This window comes from Podarcis pityusensis, assembly GCF_964106645.2.
Source record: "Podarcis pityusensis genome assembly, chromosome: 4".
Classification (NCBI taxonomy): domain Eukaryota; kingdom Metazoa; phylum Chordata; class Lepidosauria; order Squamata; family Lacertidae; genus Podarcis; species Podarcis pityusensis.
In genome coordinates, this window is record NC_138027.1 from 23,362,910 (window position 1) to 23,390,091 (window position 27,182).

The following is a 27,182-nucleotide window of genomic DNA, read 5'->3' on the forward strand; positions in this document are numbered from 1 at the left end:
TGTTTTAAAAGGAACAATCTATATTTGTGCAGAAGTCAAGCTTGCAACGTGGAAATGTGGATAAAGAGATAGAGAGAGGCAGATATAATTATACCGTGCCTTTCTAGATGTGCAGCTGTAAGGTGCTTTACAAAGGAATCATGAATTAGACAACCCCTGCCACCCCACACTCCCAAACATCACAAGTACAGTGGTACCTTGGTTTGCATACGTCTTGGTCTGCATATGTTTTGGATTACAAACACGTCAAACCCAGAAGTACGTGTCCTGGTTTGCAACCTTTTTTTGGATTACAACCCATTTTTTTGGATTATGAACAAAAAAAATTTGGAGGCCCCATTGGCGAAAGTGCGTGTGGCGTTTGCCCTCTTATGTGTGTGACATCATACTGGGTTCATAGGGAAAGGGTTAACTAATTGTAAAATGACTAACCAATGGGAACCCAAGGGGCAGAGTTAACTGTGTATAAGGTTTAAGCACAGAGATGAGTTAGAGTTAGAGTGGTTGAGAAGACAGTCTGGAGTTACCGTAGACTAGAGAGGGAAGATAAGTCTGTGGGTTGGGCTATTCTGGTGTGAGAGAGTGAGAAAATTTGTTAAGAGGTGTCAGTCAAACAGTTGAGATAATCAATCAGAAGGTATTAGGAAGGTATAGGCCGGTAAAGAAACTAAAGTTAAGATACTGACAGGAATGTTATCTGAGAAACCATAAACTTGTTAATGTTTGTAAAATAAACTTGTTTTTTTGGTTCACTTTTAACAACTGACTGGACTCAGTGTTTTACCAGAGAGTAACTGGTTGGTGGCAGCAGGGAAGCGAGCACAGTGGTGGCACAGGGATCAATAGACCGTTAAACGTCCGGGGATGTGGTCGCCACAGTGCACCTTGGGTTACAACCTGTTTTGGTTTACAAATGGACCTTTGGAACGGTTTCTGGTTGTAAACCAAGGTACCACTGTACATCATATTTTTTTGTGGGGGAGCTAAATTGGAAGGGGACCTCTCAAAAGATTAGGATGCAAATTATTCAGGCCTTTTTGCAACAACAGAGTTCCCCCCCCCTTCTCTCTCCTCTCCCTTCCCACTTTCAGAACACTGACTGTAAAGCTGTGGTTCGGACTGTTGACAACAGTTTCTTGGACACTAGTGGCTTTGCAATGGAAATCCTTATCGGTGATGTTCATTTGCCCAGAATGTGGGTAGAAAAGCACCCGGGCAATGAGACTGAGGTAACTCTTATTTTATTCTTTCTTTAAGATATTTTCGATTGCATCTTTGAATGAATCTTCCAGGGGCAGTTTACTTATAGTACACTGAAAGAAAACAATAAAAATGTAACAGCTGTGAAAATAATAACTAAAGAAAACACCCATTAGAGCATCATTAAAGAGATCAGCATCTGTTCTTATAGAACAAACTAGACATGATGTTAAGTTTTCATTTAATGTGCAGATTTCTTTTAAAAGCAAGCAGCATTGGCAAAAGAGGGAAGCTGATAATTAACAGGGCCCAGTTGGGAATTTTCTCTCAGCTTTAGAAAAGGGCTTTTTCTCAAGACCGCAATAGGTTTTTTTTTGGGGGGGGGAGGGTTAGATTTCCTCTCCATGCCTGCTTCTAACCCTGCATGTTATAAGCAAAGATCAGGCCCTGCACAGCCAAGCAGATCATAAAATTGTAGAGATGGAAGGGACCATCTCTAGTCCAACCCCCCTTACAATGCAGGAATCTTTTTCCCAGCATGGGGCTCGAACCTACAGCCCTGTTGGGGCCCACGTGCTACGGCCCAGCCCACGGGGGCTGACCCTGCTGCCATCCTTGTTTAGGGTCCCACCTGGCGTTACAGCCACCATTGATTCAAGCCCTCCGCTCGGCGCAACTGCCAGTTATGCCTTCCTCCTCCAGGTGTGCTTACCCTGCAGCAGTGCAGTACTCTCTCTTGGGTCCACTAAATAATCCTTCCTGAAGCATCTTGTATGCATCTGGCCAGTTTACTTTTTTAAAAAAATATGATGTTGTTCGTGGCACGCAAAGAAGACTGGCAGGTCCTTTGCCAGTTTCTGGATCCCAGCAAATACACAGGTTTGCTGACCTTTCCAACTTCTGGCTGTGCCTTTCTCTCTTGTTTTGGCATTGTGGACATTTGCCTGACACCCCTGGTGAACTAAGGCTTCGTCGCTGTTGCCCATCTTTGTCCTTTTAGGCCTGCATGCTTGTGTTTCAACCGGAGTTCGAATCGGCACTTGACCCTCTAAGCACCAGCGGGGAAACCGTGATCTGCCTCGATTGCTCCAATTCCATGGGAGGTTCGACATTCCAGCAAGCCAAGCAGATTGCCCTCTATGCTCTAGAGTTGTGTACTTTTACTACGAGAAATATAAGCGTTATCAGATTCGGCACAAGTAAGAAAAGAGCTCTTGAACTATGACATGTTTCTCTCTTTCACTCTCTTTGTATATTTCATTCTCCATGCAGTGTGTGATTTTTGAACACCCTAAGGCTCAGGGCTGATCTGTTGGCTTTATGCAGACATTTGCAATTTGGATTGATGCTGTTGTCTAAAATGCATATTATTTCTTTCATCGGGAGGCATCCCTAAGTGGCTTATTGTTTTATTTAGCACCTTAAGGGTGCAATCCCACCCTCTGCTCAGGGTTGGCACAATGATCAGGTCCAGATCAGACCCAATGACAGGAATCCTGGGGCAGCTCTTGCCCTCTTTTCTTCCTTTCCTGATAATTTCTCATATCAGGGCTTTCCACTGGCCCGGCAGCAGAAATAGCCCAGCAAGCTGCCTCCTTGCATTTTCGGCTGGCAGAGGGTCAGTGCCTGGCAGGAAGCCAACTCAGCCAGCAGAGCATAGTGGAAGGACACCTCTGCACAGTGCACACTCCCACAGCCTGACAAAAAGGGACCTTGATGTTGGATTTCTCTGCCAGCATGCTATTTCTTTGCTATACCTGGGAGTAACCTTCGTTTAACCCAGTGAGTCGTACTTTGGCATAGATTTGCATAGGGTTCCACTGCAAAAATACAGAACTTCCATTATTAATAAAATTCTGTGTTGTTCTGGTTTTCCTGTACAGGTTTTGAAGAATTTCCTTTCAATCCTAAACCCCACATGGCGGATCTTGCAGCTCTGAAAAACTTTATTATAGTAAGTGCATATGTTTTAGCATATTTTAAATATTCTGTTGGGAGCTGCCCAGAGTGGCTGGGGAAACCCAGCCAGATGGGTGGGGTATGAATAATTTATTTATTTATTTATTCATTCATTCATTCCTTCATTCCTTCCTTCCTTCCTTCATTCCATCTGTGCACTTAAGTCTTTTGTGATCTGCCAAATATAATAATAAAGTGTTTCCCCTCATGTAACAAGATCTCCGTTGTTGGCTCTTATCCGTTAGTTTCATATTCCTTCATTCCCCACATTTCAGTATCACTCTTTTATGGATTATGTTGAATAAAAGCACATTAAAAAAAATACACACATGAAGCTTTTAAAAATCCACAGGGTTCCCAGGCAGTTTCTCACCCCAATACTGACCCATTCCAGCTAGGCTTGGCTTCAGCCGGGTTATGAAGTTCCCTTATTTCTCTGCTGCTACAAGTCTCAGTAGACGGGTGGCATGATGGTGCAAAGCAGCTTCATCTGATTGTATCTTCAGTGAATAACAGTGTGCTCATGTCTTTCAACACTGAGAAAATTTATTTGCACCCAAATTACAGCGTGGTTTCCCACAAGTGAAATGCGACCCTGAACTAATACTGCAGCCACACACAATATCTGTGTGATGGGTAAAACTTGAGTGGAGCAATTGACCACCCTTATCCGCACCTGATTACTAGTTGGTTAAAAACAAGGGTCTAAAATGACCCTTTCTGTGTATATATATATATAAAACATGGACAAGAAATACCCACAACATATATTTCAATATGGCATAGATAAGCAGGCACTACTCATTAGCTCACGCATATCACTTTGTATTTTCCAAGTTGACTTACTGGTGAACTCATTTTGCTGGTTTACTGTAACCGCCTCCTTATTATGTACTGTAAAATAAAACATTTAGTATTTTATCCTCCCCTAGTGCCCCATTTTTTCGTTAGTCATGTCATGTTATGTTTTATGATTTATATGTGTACAATTTTGCAACTAGAAAATAAATACCTTTTTTAAAATTACCCTTTCTTGTTACCTTCCTCCTTCTTAGTCTGCCACAGCTTCAATGGGGAATTCCGATATATGGAAGGTTTTGCATTACCTGAGTTTGCTGTACCCTTCTAAAAGCAGGCGCAACATTCTTCTTATATCTGATGGACATATTCAGAACGAGGGCACGACCTTGCAGATTTTGAAGAAAAATACACACCACACTAGAATATTCACATGCGGAGTGGGGTAGGTCCAAATTGACTGAACACTTTGTTTTGTGCTCTGGGAAAATTACAAAGTGTATTTAATATGCCAGGCTTTTAGGATGGTAGAGTGAGTCATTTGCTTTGGTTGGCAGACTTGGGGCATCAGTAGCGCTCAGGCCAGTAGTCAGGTATCTGATTTTTTTAATTATTATTATAATGTTTGCACATATTTTAAATAATGTGTGTCCTTGAGCTCTCTTCTGTAAAGGATAATTATCTGGGAACATAATTGCATTTTGTATCAATGTTAAGATAAAGGGACAATAATGTAAGCAAATTGATAATATGGTTTGTCACTTGGCAGTGTAAACTTGTGGGGAGAAACCAGGTTGTACCTGAGGGCCCACCCCCCTTAGAAGCTAAAATATGAAGCTTTCATATCCTAAGTCAAAGCCTTGGTTTATCTAGCTCAGTATTGTTCATTCCGACCATCTGTTTTCCTTGAGATCCTTTTGAGTGGAGACAGACCTACTCATTAGGCAAAATAACCTACTCATGACCTACTCATTAGGCAAAATGAGGCTATTGGCAGGGGCTGGGGGGTGGTGAATTTGCATCTTAGGCCTTAGAGTATTTTAAATACAACTTGGGTTTAAAGGGATTTCCATTAATAATTTTAAAAGATATCCAACTACTCTGGAAGAGTGATGGAGGTGCAGGCTCCCTGCTGAGCCACTCCTCCCAGACTTGCCTCTTTCTGAGGAAGGACCCCTCCATTTCTCAGAGCAAGGCAGGGAGTGCAGGTGTGGAGCACGGTTAGCAGTGACAAAGCACTACGAGCCAGGAGCAGCAACGGTAGCTTAGCTTGACTGAACCTGTGATCTTCATACTTGTTCCTTATACACACAAAGTATGTCCTCAGCTACTGAGCTATCTGCCCTCCCAAATCTCTTGGCTAGCTTTGCCCAGCTTTCTGCTACAAGTAGAAGCAGGACAAAGGTTTCTTATTTAAGGTATGTGGTTCAATTGAAGTAGAGGGAACAACAATTTTGAGTGGGACCAAGGCATGTGCAATGGCTGATGCGCACACTGTTTCTGGCCCTGGAAGGGGGCAGTACAGGGCAGGTTTACACTTGCTCCGCCAATGCACACAGAACGCAATGACCCAGAACGCAACCCAGTGCAAGCAGGGAGTTAGTTGCTTCAAATGTCCAGGATATACTAAGCAAAATATTCAGTGTTGTCTCTTCAGGCTGATATTTTCCTGCAGTTTCCCCACCCTTTCAAATTCCACATCTCATTCAAACTGGCCATTTACTTAAACCTTTACAAATTGCATTAGCCCCGCAGCAAATCGTCACATGCTGAGATCTTTAGCCCAGTATGGAGCTGGAGCCTTTGAATATTTTGATGCAAAATCCAAATACAACTGGGAGAGAAAGGCAAGTATATTTTAATATCTTTTTTCTGTAGTCACAGAGGGGCCAGCTCCTTTTGTGAGATTGCTTTCGTAAGCTTCCTCTGTGGCAATGGTGCTGTCTTGCCCCCCACTACTGCGGGTGCCCAGGGCCATGTGTCCTTACCGGGGGGGGGCACTGTAGTGTGTGCACTACATCATCACGCCCCTGCCACATGTGTGCTACGTCATCACACATCCCTATCTGGGTGCAATGATGTAGTGGGTACACGCCGGGGGGCGTGATGATGTAGCTCACATGCTGGGGGGGGGTGTGCGTGCGGCTGCGCCAAACTTTGCATGTTCCCGGCCCGCTCACTTAAAATGTTGTGGGAGCCATGGCACACAGGGCCTCTGGGACCTGGCACCTATGCTCTGTGGGAATATTTGGGGGAGGCTTTCATTTTTTTTGTTTTACTGCGATGTTGAGATGAGGGAACCTGTGGCTTATGTGGAAAATAGATGAAATCTTGTTGAGGCACTTCATGCTCAGAGAAGAGGCCAATGTCCCTGTGTTTGTGGTATATCAAATGCTTCAACATGCACTGCTGTCTGTGAACCAGTCTAGAAATACCGTGCTCATTTCTTTTTTATTCTGAGAGGACAATTTATACGGAGAAAGTTTGCTTAGATTGCTACCCCGCAGAGAAACCGGATGGGGTGCATCTGTATTCCAGTGACCAATATCTTCACATTGCTACTTATTCCGCATCCAGTGCACTCCCACTGCTAATTTTTGGACCCCCATTCACATGACATTAGAAACAATCCACAAGCCTGTTGTTTATTGACAAATTCTGCTGTTTAATGCATTCTTTCTCAACCCAGCTTCAATCTGGCTGGAAAACGAAAGCTGCATTCATTTTGTACTTAAGAATGGTGTGGACGTTTGAGGCAGCCATTGCACATATGCAGATGGATGGACATGCACAGATGGCAGCTTCATGAATAGGAGTTTTTATTTTGGGAAGGTTGCGGGTGGGTTCGGGCACAGGGAAGCCAAAAGGCCATGCATTTCAGGTGAATATATGCCTGCCCCCTGTCTGCCTGATGAAGTGTCGTACAAAAAAACTGCGTAGCTGTATAATTCTTGTGTCCTTTTTTTTTACCCTGTACAAAAGCAACAAATAATAATTTTCTCTTTCCTTCTCTGCATCCAGATGAAGAGTCAGACATCAAGAATGTCTTCTTTGGGGTGCAATGCCGTTTCCATCAAATGGCAGCAGTTTGATTTTGATGCCCCTGAGCTAATGTACGCACCTGCTCAGATACAGTCTCTCTTCAATCACGACCGACTTCTGATCTATGGATTCATCTCTCACTGTACTCAGGTAAATAAGCTTGTCGCCAACCTAATCTCACCACCTTGTGTAGTACAAGCAACTGGCAAATGCTTTTAGCTCCATGCAAGTGCTTTGGAATTTTTGTTCCAACTAATGGCACACATGGAAAGTTTAAGTGAGAGTGGAGAAATGCAAGAACGACAAACAAGCTGAAGGGTAGATCCAGAACGGTCCCTTTCTGCTGAAGTGAAAATGACTTTGCTAAGAATTGTGGAGCAGGCAAAACAATACTATAGCAGTAGTAAGCATGACAAATGCAGTTGCACTGTAAGGCACAACTTTGGGGCAGTTGTCCACTTGGCACGAACAGGAGGCACCTCAAACACAGCTGAGCAGCCCAGCCATATTTTAGAGTGGAATTGTAGAGTTGGAAGAGACCTCAAAGGCCACCCATCACATGCTAATGCAGGTGATACATTATCATCTCAAAAGGACACTCCCCTTTCCCCCCTGTAAGACCATTAAGTCTTAAATTCACAGCTGGACAAATATGCCCATTTTAGCAACCACCATTTATATATTATATGCAGTATGTATTATTTAGTTATTTAAGGCATCTCCTTCATCTTCCCCAGATGCAACAAAACATGTCTCTCCCCTATCGGTGTCTACAGCCACAGCAGGCTCTGTAACCTTCCAACAGTTTGGCTCCACCTCCAAAGGCACTCTCCTCCATTGTCTCCCAAGGCAGGCGGATGCCAACACACACTATATGCCGCTGAATCATTAGTATTTCCAGGTGGTGTGCCTAAAAACAAACCGTATGAAGAATAAAACTATGAATGGCCATCCTAAAACCAAGCAGAAACCCAATCATTAGTTTAAAGCATCTGTTGGAACAGGAAAGTGTTAGTGCCTGAGGGTGCCTGTCTAATCTCGGCTAGGAGGGAGTTCCGTAGTCTTGGACCTGCAACACTGACTGCCCGGCTTTTGGAGCCATGGGGCTCAGTGATAGGGGAGGGCTATAAGGGGTCAGGTGGTCCTTAAGACCTACAAGAGTAATTCATTTTATGAGATACTAAACAATCATGCTGCACGCTGTATTTATGTCACTGTACTCGCATGAAAAAGTAACACAGCACATTCTGTTACCCTTAATAGTGAATATTCAGCATATTTAATTAAAACAAAAGGAATATTTCTGCTTGTTCTTCTTTCTTTCAGGCCACTTTAAATGCACTAATAGACGACAAAGAGCTGCAGACTGTGGTGTCCACAACTGAGCTGCAGAAGACAACAGGCACGGTGAGCTCATGCTTCTCTCATAAGCTACACCAGGGTCTAAAATAAGTCGGAATAAGGGATTTTGAAGCTGTTGTTTTAAACCACCACTTTCCCCCTCTCAGTGTTTATCCCTCCTCACTCCCATGCGTGGCTGCTGCTGTTGTGCAACCCGCCTTCCTTCTCACACACCCCTATCCTGCCATCTAGATAGATAAAAAGGTAAAGGGACCCCTGACCATTAGGTCCAGTCGTGACTGACTCTGGGATTGCGACGCTCATCTCGCTTTATTGGCCGAGGGAGCCGGCGTACAGCTTCCAGGTCATGTGGCCAGCATGACTAAGCTGCTTCTGGCAAACCAGAGCAGCGCACGGAAACGCCATTTACCTTCCCGCCGGAGCGGTACCTATTTATCTACTTGCACTTTGACGTGCTTTCGAACTGCTAGGTTGGCAGGAGCAGGGACCGAGCAACGGGAGCTCACCCCATCGCGGGGATTCAAACCACCAACCTTCTGATCGGCAAGTCCTAGGCTCTGTGGTTTAACCCACAGCGCCACCTGCGTCCCTATCTAGATAGATATATAAATATTATTATTGCAGGTGGCAGAAACAGGTGTGTTTGTCCAATCAAAGTCATCTAATCAGGTCTCCCCTCTGAAATGTTGGATAAATTGTGCCCCTCCCCCAAAAGCTGCCGTTTGCTCTGGGAGGGAAACTGCAATTGACCCCTGTGGGCAATTTTGGCACAGGAGGAAAAGGGTTTTTTTCCTTAAAAAAATAAAACCCTTCCCAATGTATCATGGTATTGATCCTGACTGGGCGTAGTAATCCTATAAATGTCTACTCATAACTTCCTTTTAGGTCAGTGGGTCTAAGTATCTGGTAAGTGCATATGGGATTGGAGCCTAAATGTTGCTTAAATTGTAATAATTATTTTAAAAACTTGTTTTTTTGTATATACATACTGTATTTTGTTACTGCTACTAATTCTTGGTTCTCTCTCCCCCCCCGCCCCGCCTCCTTCCCCACTGCCCAATCTGTATAGATGCTGCACAAACTTGCAGCAAGAGCCTTCATTCGAGATTATGAACAAGGGATTCTTGATGAAGATGAAACAGAACATGAGGTACATTGCCAAAAAAAAAGTAAAATGAAAAACATGGAACAATTTATTGGCCAGCCATTTTAGTTACAGCTGCTGCTCATTTAGATATGACTTTTGATGAATTGTAGGAGGTTAGGGCCGCAATCATATACATTATACGTATCCCATTGAACGCAGCGTGGCTTATTTCTGAAGAGGCGTGTATAGAATTGCACTGTAATTGATGAAACCTACACAAACCTGCACACTACAAAAATATCAGTTCTAAAGAATATAAGATTTAAATGAAAAGATTATTGTGCAAGTTGATAAAAATAGTTGCGTACTTTCTGTAACCTACATAACTTGCGTTAAATAATGGATAGCAAGACAAATAGCGTAGTATTTGATGGAAACGGAACTGCAGTGGAACAGAAACAGCACTGATTGTGGTGGATACTGGCTGGAATGGAAATTGCTGCCTTTTTACATCCATAGCCATGATGTGTCAAAGCAGTACAGTACTATGGATTCAGATGGGCATATCTGAAGTTCCAAGAATATGTGGGGTCCCGGTGTCATGTGGTTATAGGATTGCTCTGCCCAGGACCTGAAATCCCTGTTCCTGTTTCGGCCCCTGGGCAAGAATAATAATAATAATAATAATAATAATAATAATAATAATTTTTATTTATATCCCGCCCTCCCCAGCCGAAGCCGGGCTCAGGGCGGCTAACAACAATAAAACAGTACAAAAGTACAGCACAAACAACACTCTAAAATCATTCATTATAAAATTAATTAATTCAAGCCACTGGCAACCATTGGGCCAGAGCTCCGCAAAGATTGCCGAGGGAGGGAGTCAGGCTGTGCCCTGGCCAAAGGCCTGGTGGAACAGCTCTGTCTTGCAGGCCCTGCGGAAAGATTTCAATTCCCGCAGGGCCCTGGTCTCTTGTGACAGAGTGTTCCACCAGATCGGAGCCACGGCCGAAAAAGCCCTGGCTCTAGTTGAGTCCAGCCTAACTTCTCTGTGGCCTGGGACCTTCAAGATGTTTTTATTTGAAGACCGTAAGTTTCTCTGTGGGGCATACCAGGAGAGGCGGTCCCGTAGGTACGAGGGTCCTAGGCCGTATAGGGCTTTAAAGGTTAAAACCAGCACCTTAAACCTGATCCTGTACTCCACCGGGAGCCAGTGCAGCTGGTATAGCACCGGGTGAATGTGATCTCGCAGCGAAGACCCCGTAAGGAGTCTCGCTGCAGCATTCTGCACCCGCTGGAGTTTCTGGGTCAGTCTCAAGGGCAGCCCCACGTAGAGCGAGTTACAATAATCCAGTCTGGAGGTGACCGTCGTGTGGATCACAGTGGCTAGGTCAGGGCGAGAGAGGTAAGGAGCCAACTGCTTAGCTTGGCGGAGATGGAAAAATGCCGCCTTTGTTGTAGCTGCAATCTGCGCTTCCATGGAAAGGGAGGTGTCGAAGATTACACCCAAACTCTTAACGGACAATGCTGGCACTAATTGCGCCCCCGCAAGAGATGGGAGTTGCCCCCCCAATCCCATATCGTCCTGTCCCAGCCAGAGGACCTCTGTCTTCGAAGGATTTAGCTTCAACCGGCTCCCATGTAACCATCCAGCCACAGCTTCCAAACATCTGGTCAGTGTGTCTGGGGCCGAGTCAGGATGGCCATCCATCAACAGATAGAGTTGGGTGTCATCAGCATACTGATGGCAACCCAGCCCAAAACTCCGGACAAGCTGGGCGAGGGGGCGCATAAAGATGTTGAAAAGCATCGGGGAGAGTATCGCACCCTGAGGCACTCCACACACCAAGGAGTGGGGCGATGACAATTCCCCCCCAAGCGCCACCCTCTGTCCCCGACCAGAGAGAAACGAGCGCAGCCATTGAAGGACTGTGCCCTGGATCCCCAAGTCGGCAAGGCGGTGGTCCAGAAGTTTGTGATCGACCATGTCGAAAGCTGCTGACAGATCTAGAAGAATCAGCAGCCCCGACCCACCTCGATCCAGCTGTCTACGAAGATCATCTGTTAGGGCAACCAGAGCCGTCTCGGTCCCATGACCAGCACGGAAGCCGGACTGGAATGGATCCAGAGCCGATGTTTCATCCAGAAACCCACCAAGCTGTTCAGCAACCACTCTCTCAATCACCTTACCCAGGAACGGAAGATTCGAAACCGGACGGTAATTGGATAGATCTAAAGGATCTAATGATGTTTTCTTTAAGAGCGGGCGCACCACTGCCTCCTTCAGTTCCCCTGGGAATGTCCCCGTGCCAAGGGACAAATTGATGATATCCCCCAGGAGGGCCCGCACCTCGTCTGGACACGCTCTAATCAGCCAAGATGGGCACTGGTCGAGAGGACAGGTGGTGGGCTTTCCAGCTCGGAGGAGTCTGTCCACATCGGCTGGGGATATCCGTTTGAAGTGGTCCAATACTGGACCCGAGGACAGTCGAGGGGCCTCCAGTTCCTTTATTGTATCCAAGAATAAATGCATTAGTATGCGGCTTTGTTTTCAGTTACACTTTGGGGAGGGAAGGAATCCCTTTCTGGCAAGGAGGGGACTAGGGGTCATTGTATGTGGAGCAAGACAGATGCCCTCAAATATAAAACCTCACAGCTTTTGTAGCCAGCTTTTATATTCAGCAGTCACAATATAGCTATACTGACCTTATTATTGTGGGAGTGGTTTGCCAATGCTTATTTGGTTCACCATTTAGAGAAGCATCTCTTCACTGTTTTCAGCCCTATACTTCACCTGCTTTGATTAGAGCTCTCTGTGTTGTTTTGAAATAACAATCTGCCTGTGTCTTACCTATTTAGATGAAGAAGCAGCTGTTGAAGTCCCAAATCATTGAGCTCAGTCTGAAGAACTCCATTGTGACCCAGTTTACAAGTTTTGTGGCAATTGAGAAAAGGGTACGTGTGTTCACTGAGGTACTTTGTACGCATGAGCTGTCACTTAATCCTTGGGCCCACCGTTCATACTTCATCAGTTCTCTTAAAGGTAAAGGTAAAGGGACCCCTGACTGTTAGGTCCAGTCGCCGACTGGCTGAGGGAGCCGGCGTACAGCTTCTGGGTCATGTGGCCAGCATGACTAAGCCGCTTCTGGCAAACCAGAGCAGCGCACGGAAATGCCGTTTACCTTCCCACTGGAGCAGTACCTATTTATCTATTTGCACTGGCATGCTTTCGAAATGCTAGGTTGGCAGGAACTGGGACCGAGCAACAGGGGCTCACCCCATCGCAGGGATTCGAACCGCTGACCTTCTGATCGGCAAGTTTTCTTATTGACCTAATATTAATGACTGAATTTATTATTACCAAGCACCAGAAATATAGAAGATGCTGGGAAGAAGAAGCACCCAAAGATGGGTTGTATCCTTTTACCACTTGGGTCATGTAATCCATGAATCCTTTTATACTCCTGCTCAGGAGACTCCACCCAGATCCCCTTCAAGCCTTCCCCAGAATCAGTGCTTTTCTTTCATCTCATCTCTTGAAAACCTTCGTGTCTAGTCTAAATACTATTTTTCTCCCTGGAATCTAAAGATGCTATTTCACTTGTTTTTCACCTTCACTTATTTTCTTCCCTTTTTTTCAAAACAGCTTTATCTTTGTTCTATTCTTCCTTCTGCTTCTCTGCTTACCCTTCTCTCTCTCCCTCTCTCCCTTGGCATTGTTTTCCTCAGAACAGCTGTAAAATGCATTGCATTTTCAACGGGTCTCCATTCTGGAGAACAAGCAGGGGAGTGTACTTGGTTACCCAGTTTAACTTGTTGACTGAGATGATTATTTCGCCATTGAACAATTGTTCAAAGTAGCATAATTGTTAATCTCATGGCTTGGACACATTGCAAAATTGGGGCAGGCCAGGTGATGTAACACAGGTGTGGGAAACCTTTGGCCCTCCAGATATTGTTAAACTACAACTCCCATCATCCCTTCCCATTGGCCATGCTTGCTGTGGCTGATGGGGACCATAGTTCAGCAACATATGGTGCGTCAAAGGTGTGGTGGGCAGCCCTGAAGGCAGCCCTGTTTAGGGAAGTTTTTAATATTTGATGCTTTATCATATTTGTAGTATTCTGTTGGGAACCGCCCAGAGTGGCTGGTGAAACCCAGCCAGATGGGCAGGGTATAAATAAATGATGATGATGATGATGATGATGATGATGTAACATAATAAACTGGCTGCTCCATCCCATTGCACAGAGGGACTGCTCACATCATTTATGCCTGAGTGTGAAACACCAAACTTGCATGTCGCATCATCTGTGGGGTGAGGAGGCATCCTTCACCTGAAAGGAGCTCCACTCTGGGTTACGCATGGACCAATGCAAACTGAAGAAAACATTGCCTGAGGGGGCTTCCTACAGCCAAGCAGAGCGGCACATGATGGAGAACATGCTGAATCTGCTTAAAGCAGGGGTGGCTAACCTGCGGCCCTCTAGATGTTGTTAGACTCCAACTTCCATCAGGCTCATCCAGCATAGCCAATGGTTAGGTATGGTAGTTCAACAACAACAACAACAACGTATTTATACCCTGCCCGTCTGGCTGGGTTTCCCCAGCCACTCTGGACAACTACCAACAGAATATTTAAAATAGAATCAAACATTTAAAACTTCCCTAAACAGGGCTGCCTTCAGATGTCTTCTAAAAGTCAGATAGTTGTTTATTTCCTTGACATCTGGTGGGAGGGCATTCCACAGGGCAGGCACCGCTACCAAGAAGGCCCTCTGCTGGTTCCCTGTAACTTCACTTCTCACAGTGAGGGAACTGCCAGAAGGCCCTCAGAGCTGGACCTCAATGTCCAGGCTGAACGATGGGAGTGGAGACGCTCCTTCAGGTATACAGGTTCCCCACCTCTGGCTTAAAGTTTCTATGTTTTTCTTAGGACTTCCCCATCCCAGTTCAGATTAATTCCAGTGTTCATTTTTGTATCTTGAAGCATGCACATTATTTTACGTAATTTATAACCTTGCTTTTTTATACTTATTTTTGTGGTGCTTTTTATTCTACCCCCCCCCCCGCCCCCCATATTCAGGATACAAATGAAGACCAGACTGCTGATACTCTGGATGTTTTGGAACTTGTAGCCAAGATGGATGTAGACATCTTACCCTACATGGAATATCAGTCAAAAGGACAGACGGCTCCTTGCGAGTCCCTAAGTTTTGTATGTATCCAACACTTTCTGGTCCTCTTCTCCCTTCATGCATTCCACTTTATGCATCTCATGAAGTGGTCTGTGGTCCTTGGCATGGTAAAATGCACTTTTCATTATTACTAATTTTGCTTTCTTCCCTATTTTATCTCATTCCCCACCACCTCTATATATGTGTGTGTGTGTGTGTTTGTTCCAGTCATCAAGAGCCTCCATCGTTGAGGAGGAGGGAATAGGCCTTGAGGAGGAGGTAATAGACCGTGAAGTATGTTGACAAAAAGATAAAATACTTGAAACCGCACTGTACGTTGGCCAGCCATTTTAATTAAGGTTGTTGCCTTTGCTTAATTGTATGAGGTTAAGGTTGGACTCTTACATGTCCTGACCTGTGAATTGCATTGAACTCAGTATTAAAATCCATATTAATAAGTGTAATTATACTTCGATACAACCTTGACATTTCATTAGACGAAAACAAGAGCTATACTTCAGTGGGGAAGGCGCATCTGATGGGTCAGTTCCCTCTTACTAACTTAGCGAACTGAAGTATTCCGTTTAATTTGCCTATTCTGCCTTTGTTTATCTTCCTTTGCAAATGTCTTGAACACTGAGACATTGGAATGTAATTTAGTGAAATTAAAACAGTGGTAGCCAATGTGGTGCCCTCCAGATGTTTTGAACTCTCAACTCCCATCCGCCCCAGTCAGCATGGCCAGTGGTCAGGGATGATGAAAGTTATGATCCAAAATATATAGGTTGCACTACATTGGCTGGGTTGAAGACACTGTTCTGCATTTCAAATTCTAAGAGCTCTTCATCCTCCACAACTCTTTTCAAAGGTGGGGAAGGGGACACACTGTGGGAGGAATTGTGCCCCACTCCCAAGAAATTGCTGTTTGCTCGGGGAGGAAAACTTTTACAGTGGTACCTTGGTTGTCAAACGGCTTGGCTCCCGAACAAATAGGCTCCCACAAACCCAGAAGTAAGTGTTCCGGATTGCAAACATTTTTCGGAAGCCAAATGTCTGACGTGGCTTCCGCTTGACTGCAGGAAACTCCTGCAGCCAATCAGAAGCCATGCCGTGGTTTTTGAACGGTTTCGGGAGTCGAATGGACTCCCAGAACAGATTATGCTTGAGAACCAAGGTACCACTGTACTGACATTTGAGGGCATTTTTTTTGTCAGGGATATGGCACGGGGCGGGGGGGGGAGTTTTTTTTTTAAAAAAAAAACTTCTCTGTGTATCACAGTCTTGATCCCAACTATACTCCTGACATGTTTTATTATTACTAGTACAATAATCATTACTAATTATGCTTTCTTCTATTCTACCACCCCACCTCTCACCACTCATATATAGCCGATGCTTGGCTTTCATTTAGCAGAAGATCTTGGAGTTTATGAAGAAGTGGCTATTGAGAAGGAAGAAATAGAATTTGTGGAGAAAACAAAAAAGAAAAGGAGAAAAATGGTAAGGGAACCTGAGGTACATTGGTGCAAAAAATACAAGAAAAAACATGAAGCAGTTTATTGGTCAGCCATTTTAATTAGAGCTGTTGCACACTTTGAGATTTTTTTTAATTCATTGCACAAGTTTAAGGATGGAGTCTTATACCTTCTGACCTTTGAGTCCCATTGAACTCAGTATTAAAATCCCTTTTAATAAGTGTAATAATTGATACAATCTTGGTATTCATTAGACAAGATTAAGAACTAATCTAACATAACTCAAAGGCCTCATTGATTCACTTCTAGAAAGCATTTTTTCCAAGATGAAACTTTTCAGTTAAACCTGTGTCATGAAAACACTCGCAAGCTTCAGTTAATCATAAGTTGTACACACAACTATTTGGAACATAGGAGCTGCCTCTGTTTCCTAAGAAGCCTATCTGTATCAGCGGAGACAAATACTTGTGAGGATGTAGTTATTTCTGGGGGGGGGGGGGGGACACAGATTTTATCCATGCTAGCCCAGAAGTAAGGTTTTCACTAAGTCAGCTTGAATTAAAATGGTAGCTCTACACAGCACAGTACAGAGCAGAGTTTCTCAAACTCAGGTCTCCAGCTGTTTTTAGACTACAGTTCCCATCATCCCTGACTACTGAGTCTTGCTAGGTAGTCCCAAAACAGCTGGAGATCCAAGTTTGGGAAGCTCTGGTATAGAGCTTAATTATCCGACAATGCCTTCCTCCATTGTCGTGATCCATTCATGTTTACTTAGAAGTAACTTTGCTGAATGCGATCAATTAACGAATCAGTAACTTCCTGTGGCACTAGCATTAAAGCAATAAAAGTACTCAGTGCTTAGTCCCAGATTATATTGTTTACAGTTTAGGTTGACTACAGATCTAGTATAGTTTTTTTCCCCTTTAAGTAAAAATGATTTTTAATGCTTGATGCCTATAGTTTATATTTCCAGAAGCATTGTGAATAATGATATATAAAAACAATGTGTGTTTTCCCAGCTGTGAGACTAAAAGAATAAATTTTACTCCGCAGAAGTCTGTGGTTTCCATGGCTGACCACGTGCCTGAAGCATTTCAAGATGAGAGCGGATATATGTCAGCTGCTCCTCCACTGCGGATGTCATTTCTTAAGAAGCAACCTAAGAAAGCAGTTCCACGTACTGAGGCAGAGAATTTGAGTATGTCAGTGCTGGAGGAATTTACAGGTGGCACGCCAGCAGGTGGCATGAGCGGTTGTTTTCTCAGTTCTGACTTGAAGGTAATCCCCAAACCTGCCTAGCCGGGGCATATGCTAAGAGCATACCACTTCCCCTGGGTCAGTACTACTTCACACAGGTGTCTTTTTTTGGAGGAAGAGAGCACTGGGCATTTAGAATACTTTTGTAATACTTGGTTTGTTTACACATATAGTAGAGCCAAAACAGAGGCAACCAGCATGTGTATGCCTGCCACACAGCCAGTCCACTCCTTCACATCCAGTCCCCAGAGAAAGATACCAAAAACTGCTTCCCTTTTTCCTTTGCGCGCGCGCGCACACACACACACACACACACACACACACACACAGAGTTGTTTCTGGGCATTCATAGCTTCTCCATCTCAAACATTCCAAGGTGATCAAGAAACTGTTTCCTCACAATGCGCTCTCAGAAAAGACACATCCACTGGCTGTGCTGAACTTCCAAGAAATATTAACATTATTTGGTGTGCGTTTCTAAAATTCCTCTAAGGAAGTTCTCTTCAGACAAAAATTCTGAGGAACTTTTTGACCACTTGTATGACTCAGTGGGAGGCACATCTAAACACTGAGGGGATTCAAAAACAGATTTTCAAGGGTTTTGAATGATAATTTAGGGAAAACATAACATGTGTCATTAGTTAAAGCTAAAGGACCACTGGACAGTTAAGTCTAGTCAAAGGCGACTATGGGGTTGCGGCGCTGAGAGAGTCAGCGTTTGTCCACAGACAGCTTTCCAGGTCATGTGGCCAGCATGACTAAACTGCTTCTGGCAGAATGGAGTGCCATGACGGAAGCCAGAGCACATGGAAACGGCGTTTACCTTCCCGCTGCAGCGGTACCTATTTATCTATGCTCACTCGCGCGCTTTCAAACTGCTAGGTAGGCAGGAGCTGGGACAGAGCAACAGGAGCTCAACAAGAGAATCTGCACACCCCGTTGTGCAGATTCAAACCGCCAACCTTCTGATCGGCAAGCACAAGAGGCTCAGTGGTTTAGACCACAGCACCACCCGCATCCCTTATAACGTGTGTGAACCATATTTGAGTCTAAATGAATGGATTTTTCTTCATAGTTGAGTGATACTTCCATACCTGACATCATGTCTGAATTAGCAGATGAGATTTCTTCTCCAGTAAACTTAACAACGAACAGAGTCTCCCGATTTCTCTCCCCTCACTGTTCGGCAGCTGCATTGCCGTTAGCTGACGTATCTCGTCCCAATCCCAGCTCTGATTTGTGGGTAATTCTGAAAGCCTCCTAGTCTGATCATATGTGGAATGCACACCGCTTTCCCAAGCAGCGAGAAATTCCAGGGGCAGCCGTGCTATTTGGATACCTACAGCATTTTTGTAATATTTGGATTGTTTACAAATATAGAAGTGGAGCACACAAGTGAAGGCAACTGGTATATGCTGTCCTGCCATGCAGCTGATCTACCCCTTCGCATCCAGTCCCCAGAGAGAGATACCACCAATTGCCTTCAGATCACAGCTAACTCTGCTTCTTCCCCTTGCAAAACTTTCCGTTATGCATAAACACACACACACACACACACACACACACACACACACACAGTTGGGTGTGTCCCCTTTTCCAAGCAATGGTTGCTTTTCCCACCCCAAACATTCAAGAAGGATTAAGAAACTATCTTCTCACAATTCACTCTTGTAAAGATGCTGAACCACTAGGAAATGCTAATATTCTTCTGTTAAATCCCAAGTTATGATCAGGGAATACTCCAAGGCAAGGGTGGCTTGTACATGGCCCTCCAGATGTTGCTGTGTTACAAGTCCCATCATTTTTTTACTGTTTACCATGCTGGGTGGTGGGAATTGGAGTCTACTGACATCTCATAGCCACTGGTTAGACACCCCTGCTGCCAGGCAATCCCATTAGACGGCAATCTCGCAACAATCCAAAGGTCCTTTGAGGAAGTTCTCCCAAGGCAGACATTTCGGGGTTTTTTTTAAATCAGTTGTACAACTTGGTGGGAGGCATACCTTAACATTACAAGAGTTTTGTGTGAGGGGTTTCAGAAGCAGATTTTTCAAGGCTGTGGTAGTTAATGTAGGAAAAGCAGAATGTGTGTGAACCAAATCTGAGTCTAAAATAACAACTTTTACCCCATAGGTGCCTTCTCCTCCTATTGCTGGCAGCAAGCTTGAGGGTAGCTCCTTAGGCTTCGGTTTTGGAATCCAAAATAGGGCTCCGATAAGCGCCCTTCCTCCACCGCCTCCTAGTCCTCTATATGGGAACATCCACAAGTTTGGATCACCTGCAACTGGTCTGATCGGTTCTGCTTTTGGCTCACCTGCTTTTGGATCACCTGCAGCTGGTCTGTTTGGTTCTATTTCCAGTCCCAGTTTGGGTTCACAGGCAATTCCCCAAGCTCCAATAAGCACCGCTGCTGCTCCCCCACCTCCTCTGCCTAGAGGCAGCCTCAACATGTTTGCTTTGGGATCACCTGCAACTGGTCCATTTGGTTCTATTTTTGGATCACCTGCAACTGGTCCGTTTGGTTCTACTTTTGGATCACCCGCAACTGGTTCGTTTGATTCACAGGCAATCCCCCAAAGCTTTAGCTTGAGGGAATTTGATATGCTTCAACAGAAGGATCCGTTTCTACTTCCAGCGCTTCCACCTAAAAGAGTGCAAGCTCTTAAGCTTTCTCTAGCACCTGGAAAAGCATTTGTGCAAGGAAGTGCACAGGAGTCGGTCAGCCCTCTTCGCAGAGTGCCAGAAATGCAGTGCTCAAAGGAAACCTCTGAGGCTTCTCACAAGATGCACTATAGCTTGCAGGGGGTAAGATGTCTTTAACTATTTTTAAAACTGTATGTTAATTGTAATCCACCCTGGGACATTCTGGTGAAGGTTGGGTGATTTTGTGTGTGTGTGTGTGTACACACACACACACACACACACACACACACACACACACAGTATATATGCTTATCTGTTCTTATTGCTTCTCTAGCCTATACTACTATTTTTGATGGAGCACCTACCCTTAGAGAGCAGGGCTTTTAGATGTGCTGGGTTAGGTTGTGATTATTCACATCCCTTGAGGACTAGCTCTGGGGGATATTTTTCACTCTACATTGTTGTCTGTCTCTCTCTTTAAAGAATACTCTCCTGGAGATGCACAAAATGAAAAGGCGCCAATCATTTCCTGCACAAAAGCCGCTAAGGGTTGTATCCTGGCCTCAACTCTTTAAACTCCAGGATCAGGTATGCACCTTCTTTTTTTCTCTAACTGTTGCAAGAAAAGAGGGGGGGAAACAGACAAATGGAGCTTACCCTTGGGTGTAGCCAGGAGGAGCAAAGGGGGCAGTTGCCCCCCCCCCAGATAAAGTAAAACAATAGAAGTACTTAACTAACTGACCAATCACGTCGGTTCTGCCCCCCTAACAAAAGTCCTGCCCCCCCCAAAAAAATCCTGGTTACGCCCATGACTCTACCATTATTTTGCAGAAACAGAGGGCCTATCCCTCTGATACTGTGGGGAAGGGACATTTTGACAAATAGAGTTTGTTGTTGCAGCTTTATGATTATCTTTATATTTTATTGATTTACATTTGTGAGCTGCCCAGAGAGGATACCATTGATGGGGTGGTATAGAAATTCCCAAATGAAGCAGAATTTTATTTATGTATTTGCATATCCTAGATGCCTCAATACACAGGTTCTTCGGGCGTCAAGCAAATTAGACATTAAAATGAAAATGAAACATAGCATAGAATAACAGAAAGAAATTCAGAGTAAGATATCACAGAAAACACAAAGTATAGCCAGGGAGGAAACTTTCGGTCTCTTCGTATGTTAATGACTGAGGTGGGCAACCTAAACCCTGAGGGCTGCACACAATATTTGGCCTAATTTCATGCAGATGGAAAGAAAGGCAAAAACAGGGAGAAAGCAAAAACAGAAAAGGGGCATCCCACCCCATTTCTGCTTCTGGCCCTGCCACTCCTGGTGTGCAGCCTTAAACAGATTACCCCCAGGGAAATGCAGCCCTATCCAGAAGACAAATTTTCCACTTCTGTTACATGAGAAACCTTACCTTTTTTGCCCATTTGTGCCTCACCTGTGTTGAAGAGGCTGCCTGCTTTCTTTTTTTATAGAGCCATTCATTACATGTGTTTATTTTCCTTAAAAAAAAGAAAAGAATAGCTTTCACACAACAATTCTCCTCTTCCCCCATTTTATTTTCTATGAATGTGTTTTCCAGGATGGTTTTTGGCAGCTGATCCCTGAGCTTGGGACTCTTCTGGATTTCGATGTGGATTATTTTGTCAACGTTTCACTTGCAAAAAAGGGAATTAATTCACTTGGTAAATCCCATTTTACTTCCTTTATACAGTGTACTCGAACTTCTGAAATGCTTATTCCCACTGAAAGCATTGTGAAAAGTCGGTAATGACTAACTTAAAGCCTATTGTTTTCAGTGGAACCTAGGCATAGTATTTATACATGGGTAGCTGTATAAATACTATGCCTAGGTTCCACTGAAAACAATAGGCTTTAATGTTTGCTTTATGGCTGTATACAGACTTAGTTCCGCTTCTGCAGCAGGGCAAGATGAGCAAACTGTGGGCCTGCCACTCAACAACAGTAAATGATCCAGTGGGAATCAAATTATTTTTTAATATAATTAGATATTCTGGTTTTCACAAATACTATTTACAGCTATAATAAAAGCTCAATGGAATGGATTTGGGAGTGAGGGTGTCATGGAATTCTACTCAATATGATCCAGAGCAGAACTCCCAATGTATAGTTTGCAGAGTAAAAACTTAAACATGTTGCGTGATTCCCCAAAAATAGACCAGAGGCAATTATATTTCATCCAGCAGAACTTTACTGCTACTGAAGGCAAATGAGCATAATGGTCACAAATCCAGTACATTCAGGATTAGGATTGGCACTATCCATAAGAAATCCAGTTGCAGCAGACTTAACTTAAACTTACAATGACTTATAATAAGACTAAACCTCCACACTAAGCATATTATGTACAGAACGCCACACCAGAAGGAAGAGAGATAGAAAGAGAAACCCGGGCTCCTTCTGGCCTTGTTATTATAGTCAGCATGACCTTGACTGAAAGAGATAACAGAACCAGTTTAAGCCAGCTGTACTCAGCTGCTCTGAAGGAATAACCCAAACATCATGAATTTTCTGCTTGTTTCTTTCAACCAGAGAAGCTTCCAGAACCCTCTTGAATTAATTAGAATAGGAAATATCTCTACACATCAGATCAATACTTTCTGTACTAAGAAATGCAAACTGGCAGAGGGGATCCATGCACTCTTAGGGGGAAAATCTTTTGATACTCAAGTTTTAGATATTCAGGGTACCACCAGTCTGCTTGACAACAGCACTAACACTTTAGTTAGGAGTACTTTTAAGAATTAATTCTTCAATATGAAACACAGACAGTTAAATGCTACTGCTTGTTTCTATTCATCCAGGCCCCAAAGGAAAAGAGAAGCTGTTGCGGTTGATTGCTACACTTCTGGTGCTACAGGTTATACGTTTCAAGCAACTGGAAGGCCTCGTCTTCAGATCTTTAACAACACTGAATGACTCTCCCCTATCGTGGTATGTTTTGTAAGCAGACTTAACATTTCAGGCAACTCTTCTCTAAAAGCTAAAGCGTTTAAATCAGTTGTAGGCATTAATCTGTAGTAGTAGGACTTCCTTGAGTCAAAGCAAACTGAGGTTGTAAACACGGGGGGCTGGGGACCATTGAGACTTGTAGGTGGAAGTCAGGGAGACCAGAAATGTATCCTGCACCATTGACAGGTAGAGCCACTTTGACTGCCTTTAAGTAAAGCAGGAAAGGTGGCGACTGGCTGAGGGCAGGCAGGTTGGTGCTCCATTTGCCATTTGCCCTCCTCTGGTTGTAAAACACATATTAAACAGTAACTTGAATTTCAAATAATAATAACTTGTTTAATATGAAACTTTAGTCTTTGGAAAAGAGGACTGACCAAGTCCAACATTAGGAGAAGGCTAAGTTCATCAAGAGTCTGAGGTTCTAACCACCCAGTCTGTAACTAAATCCATTTCAAATGCTAACTTTAGAGATAAACCTTCTACCTGGGTTGATGCCGTTGTAAAAACTTCAAAATGGGACCAGCGGCGCTTCCCACATAGCTGGCCCAATTAGCAGAGAAACGTAGCTTTCCAGGGTGAAGGATACCCAGGGTGAGCTCAGAGAGAGAAGACGCAAATATATCACAGATTTCCAGCTTCAGACAGAAAAGTAGTTTCACTGCCAGTCATAAAAAGCATGAAGGTTACAAACACTATTTACAAAGAGTTCATTGCTTCTGCCTTTCCAGGCAGAGGTCTCATTACATCCAGCCAGTTTGATGGCTAAGATCAGACTCCTTAAAAGAGTTCTCACCGTCACTCCCCAGAAGCTGCACATGCCCAGATTACCTCCTTCTTTGACCTTGTAGCTGTCCAAGCTAGCAGCTTCTGGAAACTAGCTTCTCACAGATAACAGCAACACAGAATGTTCTTGCTTTCTGAGAATGAATGACACCAACCCCCAACAGATACCCATCCCCTGTATCGTTAGGGAGGCTGTAGCAAGTTTTTTTTTCTTAGGTTTTCCTGAATTACAGTTTGTTGTAATTAGTTTGTGGTACAGCTATGTTAAGGGTACTCGCAATCCATTGGAAACCTCCACATAAATCTCACTGGAATAAGTTACAGGTAGGTACCCACAGTCGAAACAAAATAAAAAAGTTCCTTCCAGTAGCACCTTAGAGACCAACTAAGTTTGTTATTGGTATGAGCTTTTGTGTGTATCTGAAGACGTGTGCATGCACACGAAAGCTCATACCAATAACAAACTTAGTTGGTCTCTAAGGTGCTACTGGAAGGATTTTTTTCTTTTGTTTCACTGGAATAAAAGAGGCTTAGGAATGTCAGTAGCTGCCTTACACAGATCAGATCATTGGTCCATCTAGCTCAGTATTTTCTAAGCTGATTGATAAGGAGCTTTTCAGAGTTTGTCAGAAATCTTTTCCAGCTGTATTTGGAGATGTGAGGCATCAAACCTGGGATCTTTTGCATGCAAGGCATGTGTTTTGCTACCACCGAGCCCTTCATGCGTACAAATCTGTACAATGTTGATTTCAGATGCCCTCTTTGTTTTAATGAAGGAAGAATTGGTAAAGTTGGTGGGAGTCTTCTAGGCCATCTAGTTCAACCCCCTCCTTGATGTGAAGAATCCAGAGCTAGAGCATCCAACCTCTAATTGAAAACCTCTGCCAAGGAAAATCTGCCAACTAGGCAATTGGTTCCATTTTCAGACTGGTCTGTTAATAGGTTTTTCCTAATGTGGAGCCAGAATCTATGCAATTGTAGTCACAGGGCCCATGAGATAGAGTCCTGTCCTCTATGGGCAGCAGAACAAGTCTTTTCCCTCTTGACACTATGGTCAAGTTGCTGTTTCATTTCGACACGATCATTTCATTCACTCCTTTCTCCGCTGTTCACAGGGCATTTGAACCTGTAAAGAAAGCAGTTGAGTGGGCAAGGAGAACTGAACGAGAATTTCCAGCAATTTGCCAGCGTCTTGATCTGGGGAAAGACTGGGATTTTGCCACGAAGAAGCTGCTGCATATTGAAGAGATTGGGATTGGCATCACTGTTGTTTCCCCACCTCATATCTAGTCAGACTAACAGAAATATGGCATCATCATCTATTTGCTTGTCTCTAATCATAATATGTTGATTTTATCTGATTAAGTTTTTGGTTTTCTATCTATGTATTTGATCATGGAACTTTGATACTCCAGATTGTAACCAAGAATATAAAACACCAAAAAAATAGTATACAGTAAATATTATGACCTGTTTTCTCAGTATTCATTTTGGGTTGGGGTTCATTTTGTTTTACAAAATGGTTTTCTGTTTTAGGAGATATTCTGACCAGGAGGCTCAGTACTATTCATGTCAAAAGTTTAGCTGATGAACCTGGTAGTTATGGGGAAGTGAAATATAAAGATTGACAAGCAAATAGTGGGGCAGAAGCTTAAACAAGTTTGTGGGAATGGAAACTGTTTGGAGATTGACTGCGTAGTATTTATTTTTTTAAACAGGTTTCCATCAGTGTAACAGATTCAATGAAAATGTTCCCAAATCTTATTGCCTCTGGTAGTTAATGCTGGCAAAAGAATGAATGCAACATGGTAGCTAAGTATAAAGCAGAAAAAGGTTCCTTCAGCCATAAGCTGATAAAGAAAGTGCTATCAGAGTGGATGTAAGAATGTATTGGGATAGTTTGCATTTAGTTTGGATTTGTAAACACTCTCTTTAAAAATTAATAAGTAATCATTATAGACACATTAGTCCAACAGTTATTTTCTGAACTAAATCAATACATCTACCCAGCTACAAATATTTTTTCTGTGTGAATAACCATTCTGATAATTTTTCAAATATAATTGCACCTGATGAAAATAAACTACGCTAAGCTGCTCAGTAACTATCCAGCCTTCTTTTCTACCTGCAAATCATGGGAATTTATTTGCTACTTTGTTTTTGTGAAGATTCAGCTAGGAAAAGCAATGCTGGAATGAGGAAAAGGGAAATGGCCCAGTGCATATGTTCCTATAGTCCCACACTTCAGAAAAGGTCATGTGTGTTAGCCATAAATAAGACCCTATGAAGTATAGACACTTTCTCTATAGGTTAATTGTGCAAAATGCAGTACAGTCCAATGAAGAGAGGCAAGACCTTCTTGTGTAAGAATAAAAGATTAAATAAATATGCGGGCGGAAGAGGATGTTTGTGGATGGGCATCATTAGATTCAACACTTAGCTGCAAATTAACATGGTTTGGTGGTCAGGTTTGCATCATTCTTTAGGAAATATATGAAGAAATATCGGTGATAACCTTCATTTGAACTAGACTCCTTTCCTTGCAGCTTTTAATTCATAGTGATACCACTGCCTCCAAGGCCTATCCCACTAAGACATGGCTGGATGCCATGTTTAATTGTATTAAATGCCTCCCCTACTGGTCCCAATTACTTTATAAATACTGCTTCTCCACAAACACATATTAGTACAATGAAGGGGGGGGGGAGCCTAATACTAAACCAGAGCAAAAACAAATATAAATGCCATATAAGGCACCAAGATTGTTTTAACAAACACTGGGTTCGCCCTGTTTCTCTGGAGGTTCGTTTTTCAACTTCACTCCCACCTTAAGACTCCTACACTGATTCCTCCATCCCACCGGATGTCATTCTGCTACAGCACTGCTCCCTCGGGGGACATCCACTTGGGTTTGGTTTCATTCAAAAGCCTCATATATATAATTGTAGAGGGTCCCCGAGGGTTATCTAGTCCAGCCCCTACAATGCAGGAACCTTTTTTGCCCTACGTGCGTCTAAAACCCACAACCCTGAGATTTAGGGTCTCACGCTGTATCGACTTAACTACATTACATGCAGACGCATAGGAGCCAACACCTAGGTGCCGTGGACCCTCAACAATAAAATATTTGAGGGGATTATGCCCCCACAAAGTTGATGGGCATTCCCATTCAAATAGTGTGTGTTGCACTGCATAATACGGTCGATTATGCGGGGCGGGGCTTAGCTGGGCCCCCACAATATTTTATTCATTAAAAAAAAATTTATTAGATTTTCCACAGTGATAACACACACAATATTTTATTCAGGTTGGCACTCCTGTGCAGAAGGGTTCCTTTTTAAAAAAATAAAAAAGTTCAAAAATTGTCCCAGTCGGACAAACGGGCACGCCGACACCTCATAGAGCTATCGGTTTCCATG

At 43.6% G+C, this 27,182-nt stretch overlaps 1 protein-coding gene across 2 annotated transcripts in view; it reads left to right on the forward strand.

Annotated features, from left to right (window-relative positions):
• Positions 1–25,867, forward strand: part of PARP4 (poly(ADP-ribose) polymerase family member 4) — a 48,583-nt gene extending 22,716 nt beyond the window's left edge. The window contains exons 21-38 of one of the 2 annotated variants that reach the window (XM_081001731.1): positions 1,092–1,229; positions 2,201–2,399; positions 3,084–3,154; positions 4,215–4,402; positions 5,705–5,804; positions 6,979–7,149; positions 8,326–8,406; positions 9,431–9,511; positions 12,308–12,403; positions 14,536–14,667; positions 14,855–14,920; positions 16,016–16,126; positions 17,155–17,379; positions 19,492–20,163; positions 20,485–20,589; positions 21,590–21,692; positions 22,833–22,962; positions 24,879–25,867. In XM_081001731.1, coding sequence (XP_080857857.1) covers positions 1,092–1,229; positions 2,201–2,399; positions 3,084–3,154; positions 4,215–4,402; positions 5,705–5,804; positions 6,979–7,149; positions 8,326–8,406; positions 9,431–9,511; positions 12,308–12,403; positions 14,536–14,667; positions 14,855–14,920; positions 16,016–16,126; positions 17,155–17,379; positions 19,492–20,163; positions 20,485–20,589; positions 21,590–21,692; positions 22,833–22,962; positions 24,879–25,053 — 2,844 coding nt within the window. In that variant the 3' untranslated portion in view covers positions 25,054–25,867. The remainder of the gene's footprint in view (positions 1–1,091; positions 1,230–2,200; positions 2,400–3,083; positions 3,155–4,214; positions 4,403–5,704; positions 5,805–6,978; positions 7,150–8,325; positions 8,407–9,430; positions 9,512–12,307; positions 12,404–14,535; positions 14,668–14,854; positions 14,921–16,015; positions 16,127–17,154; positions 17,380–19,491; positions 20,164–20,484; positions 20,590–21,589; positions 21,693–22,832; positions 22,963–24,878) is intronic. The other variant, XM_081001732.1, reaches the window with a different exon arrangement.
• The last annotated feature ends 1,315 nt before the right edge of the window (positions 25,868–27,182 follow it).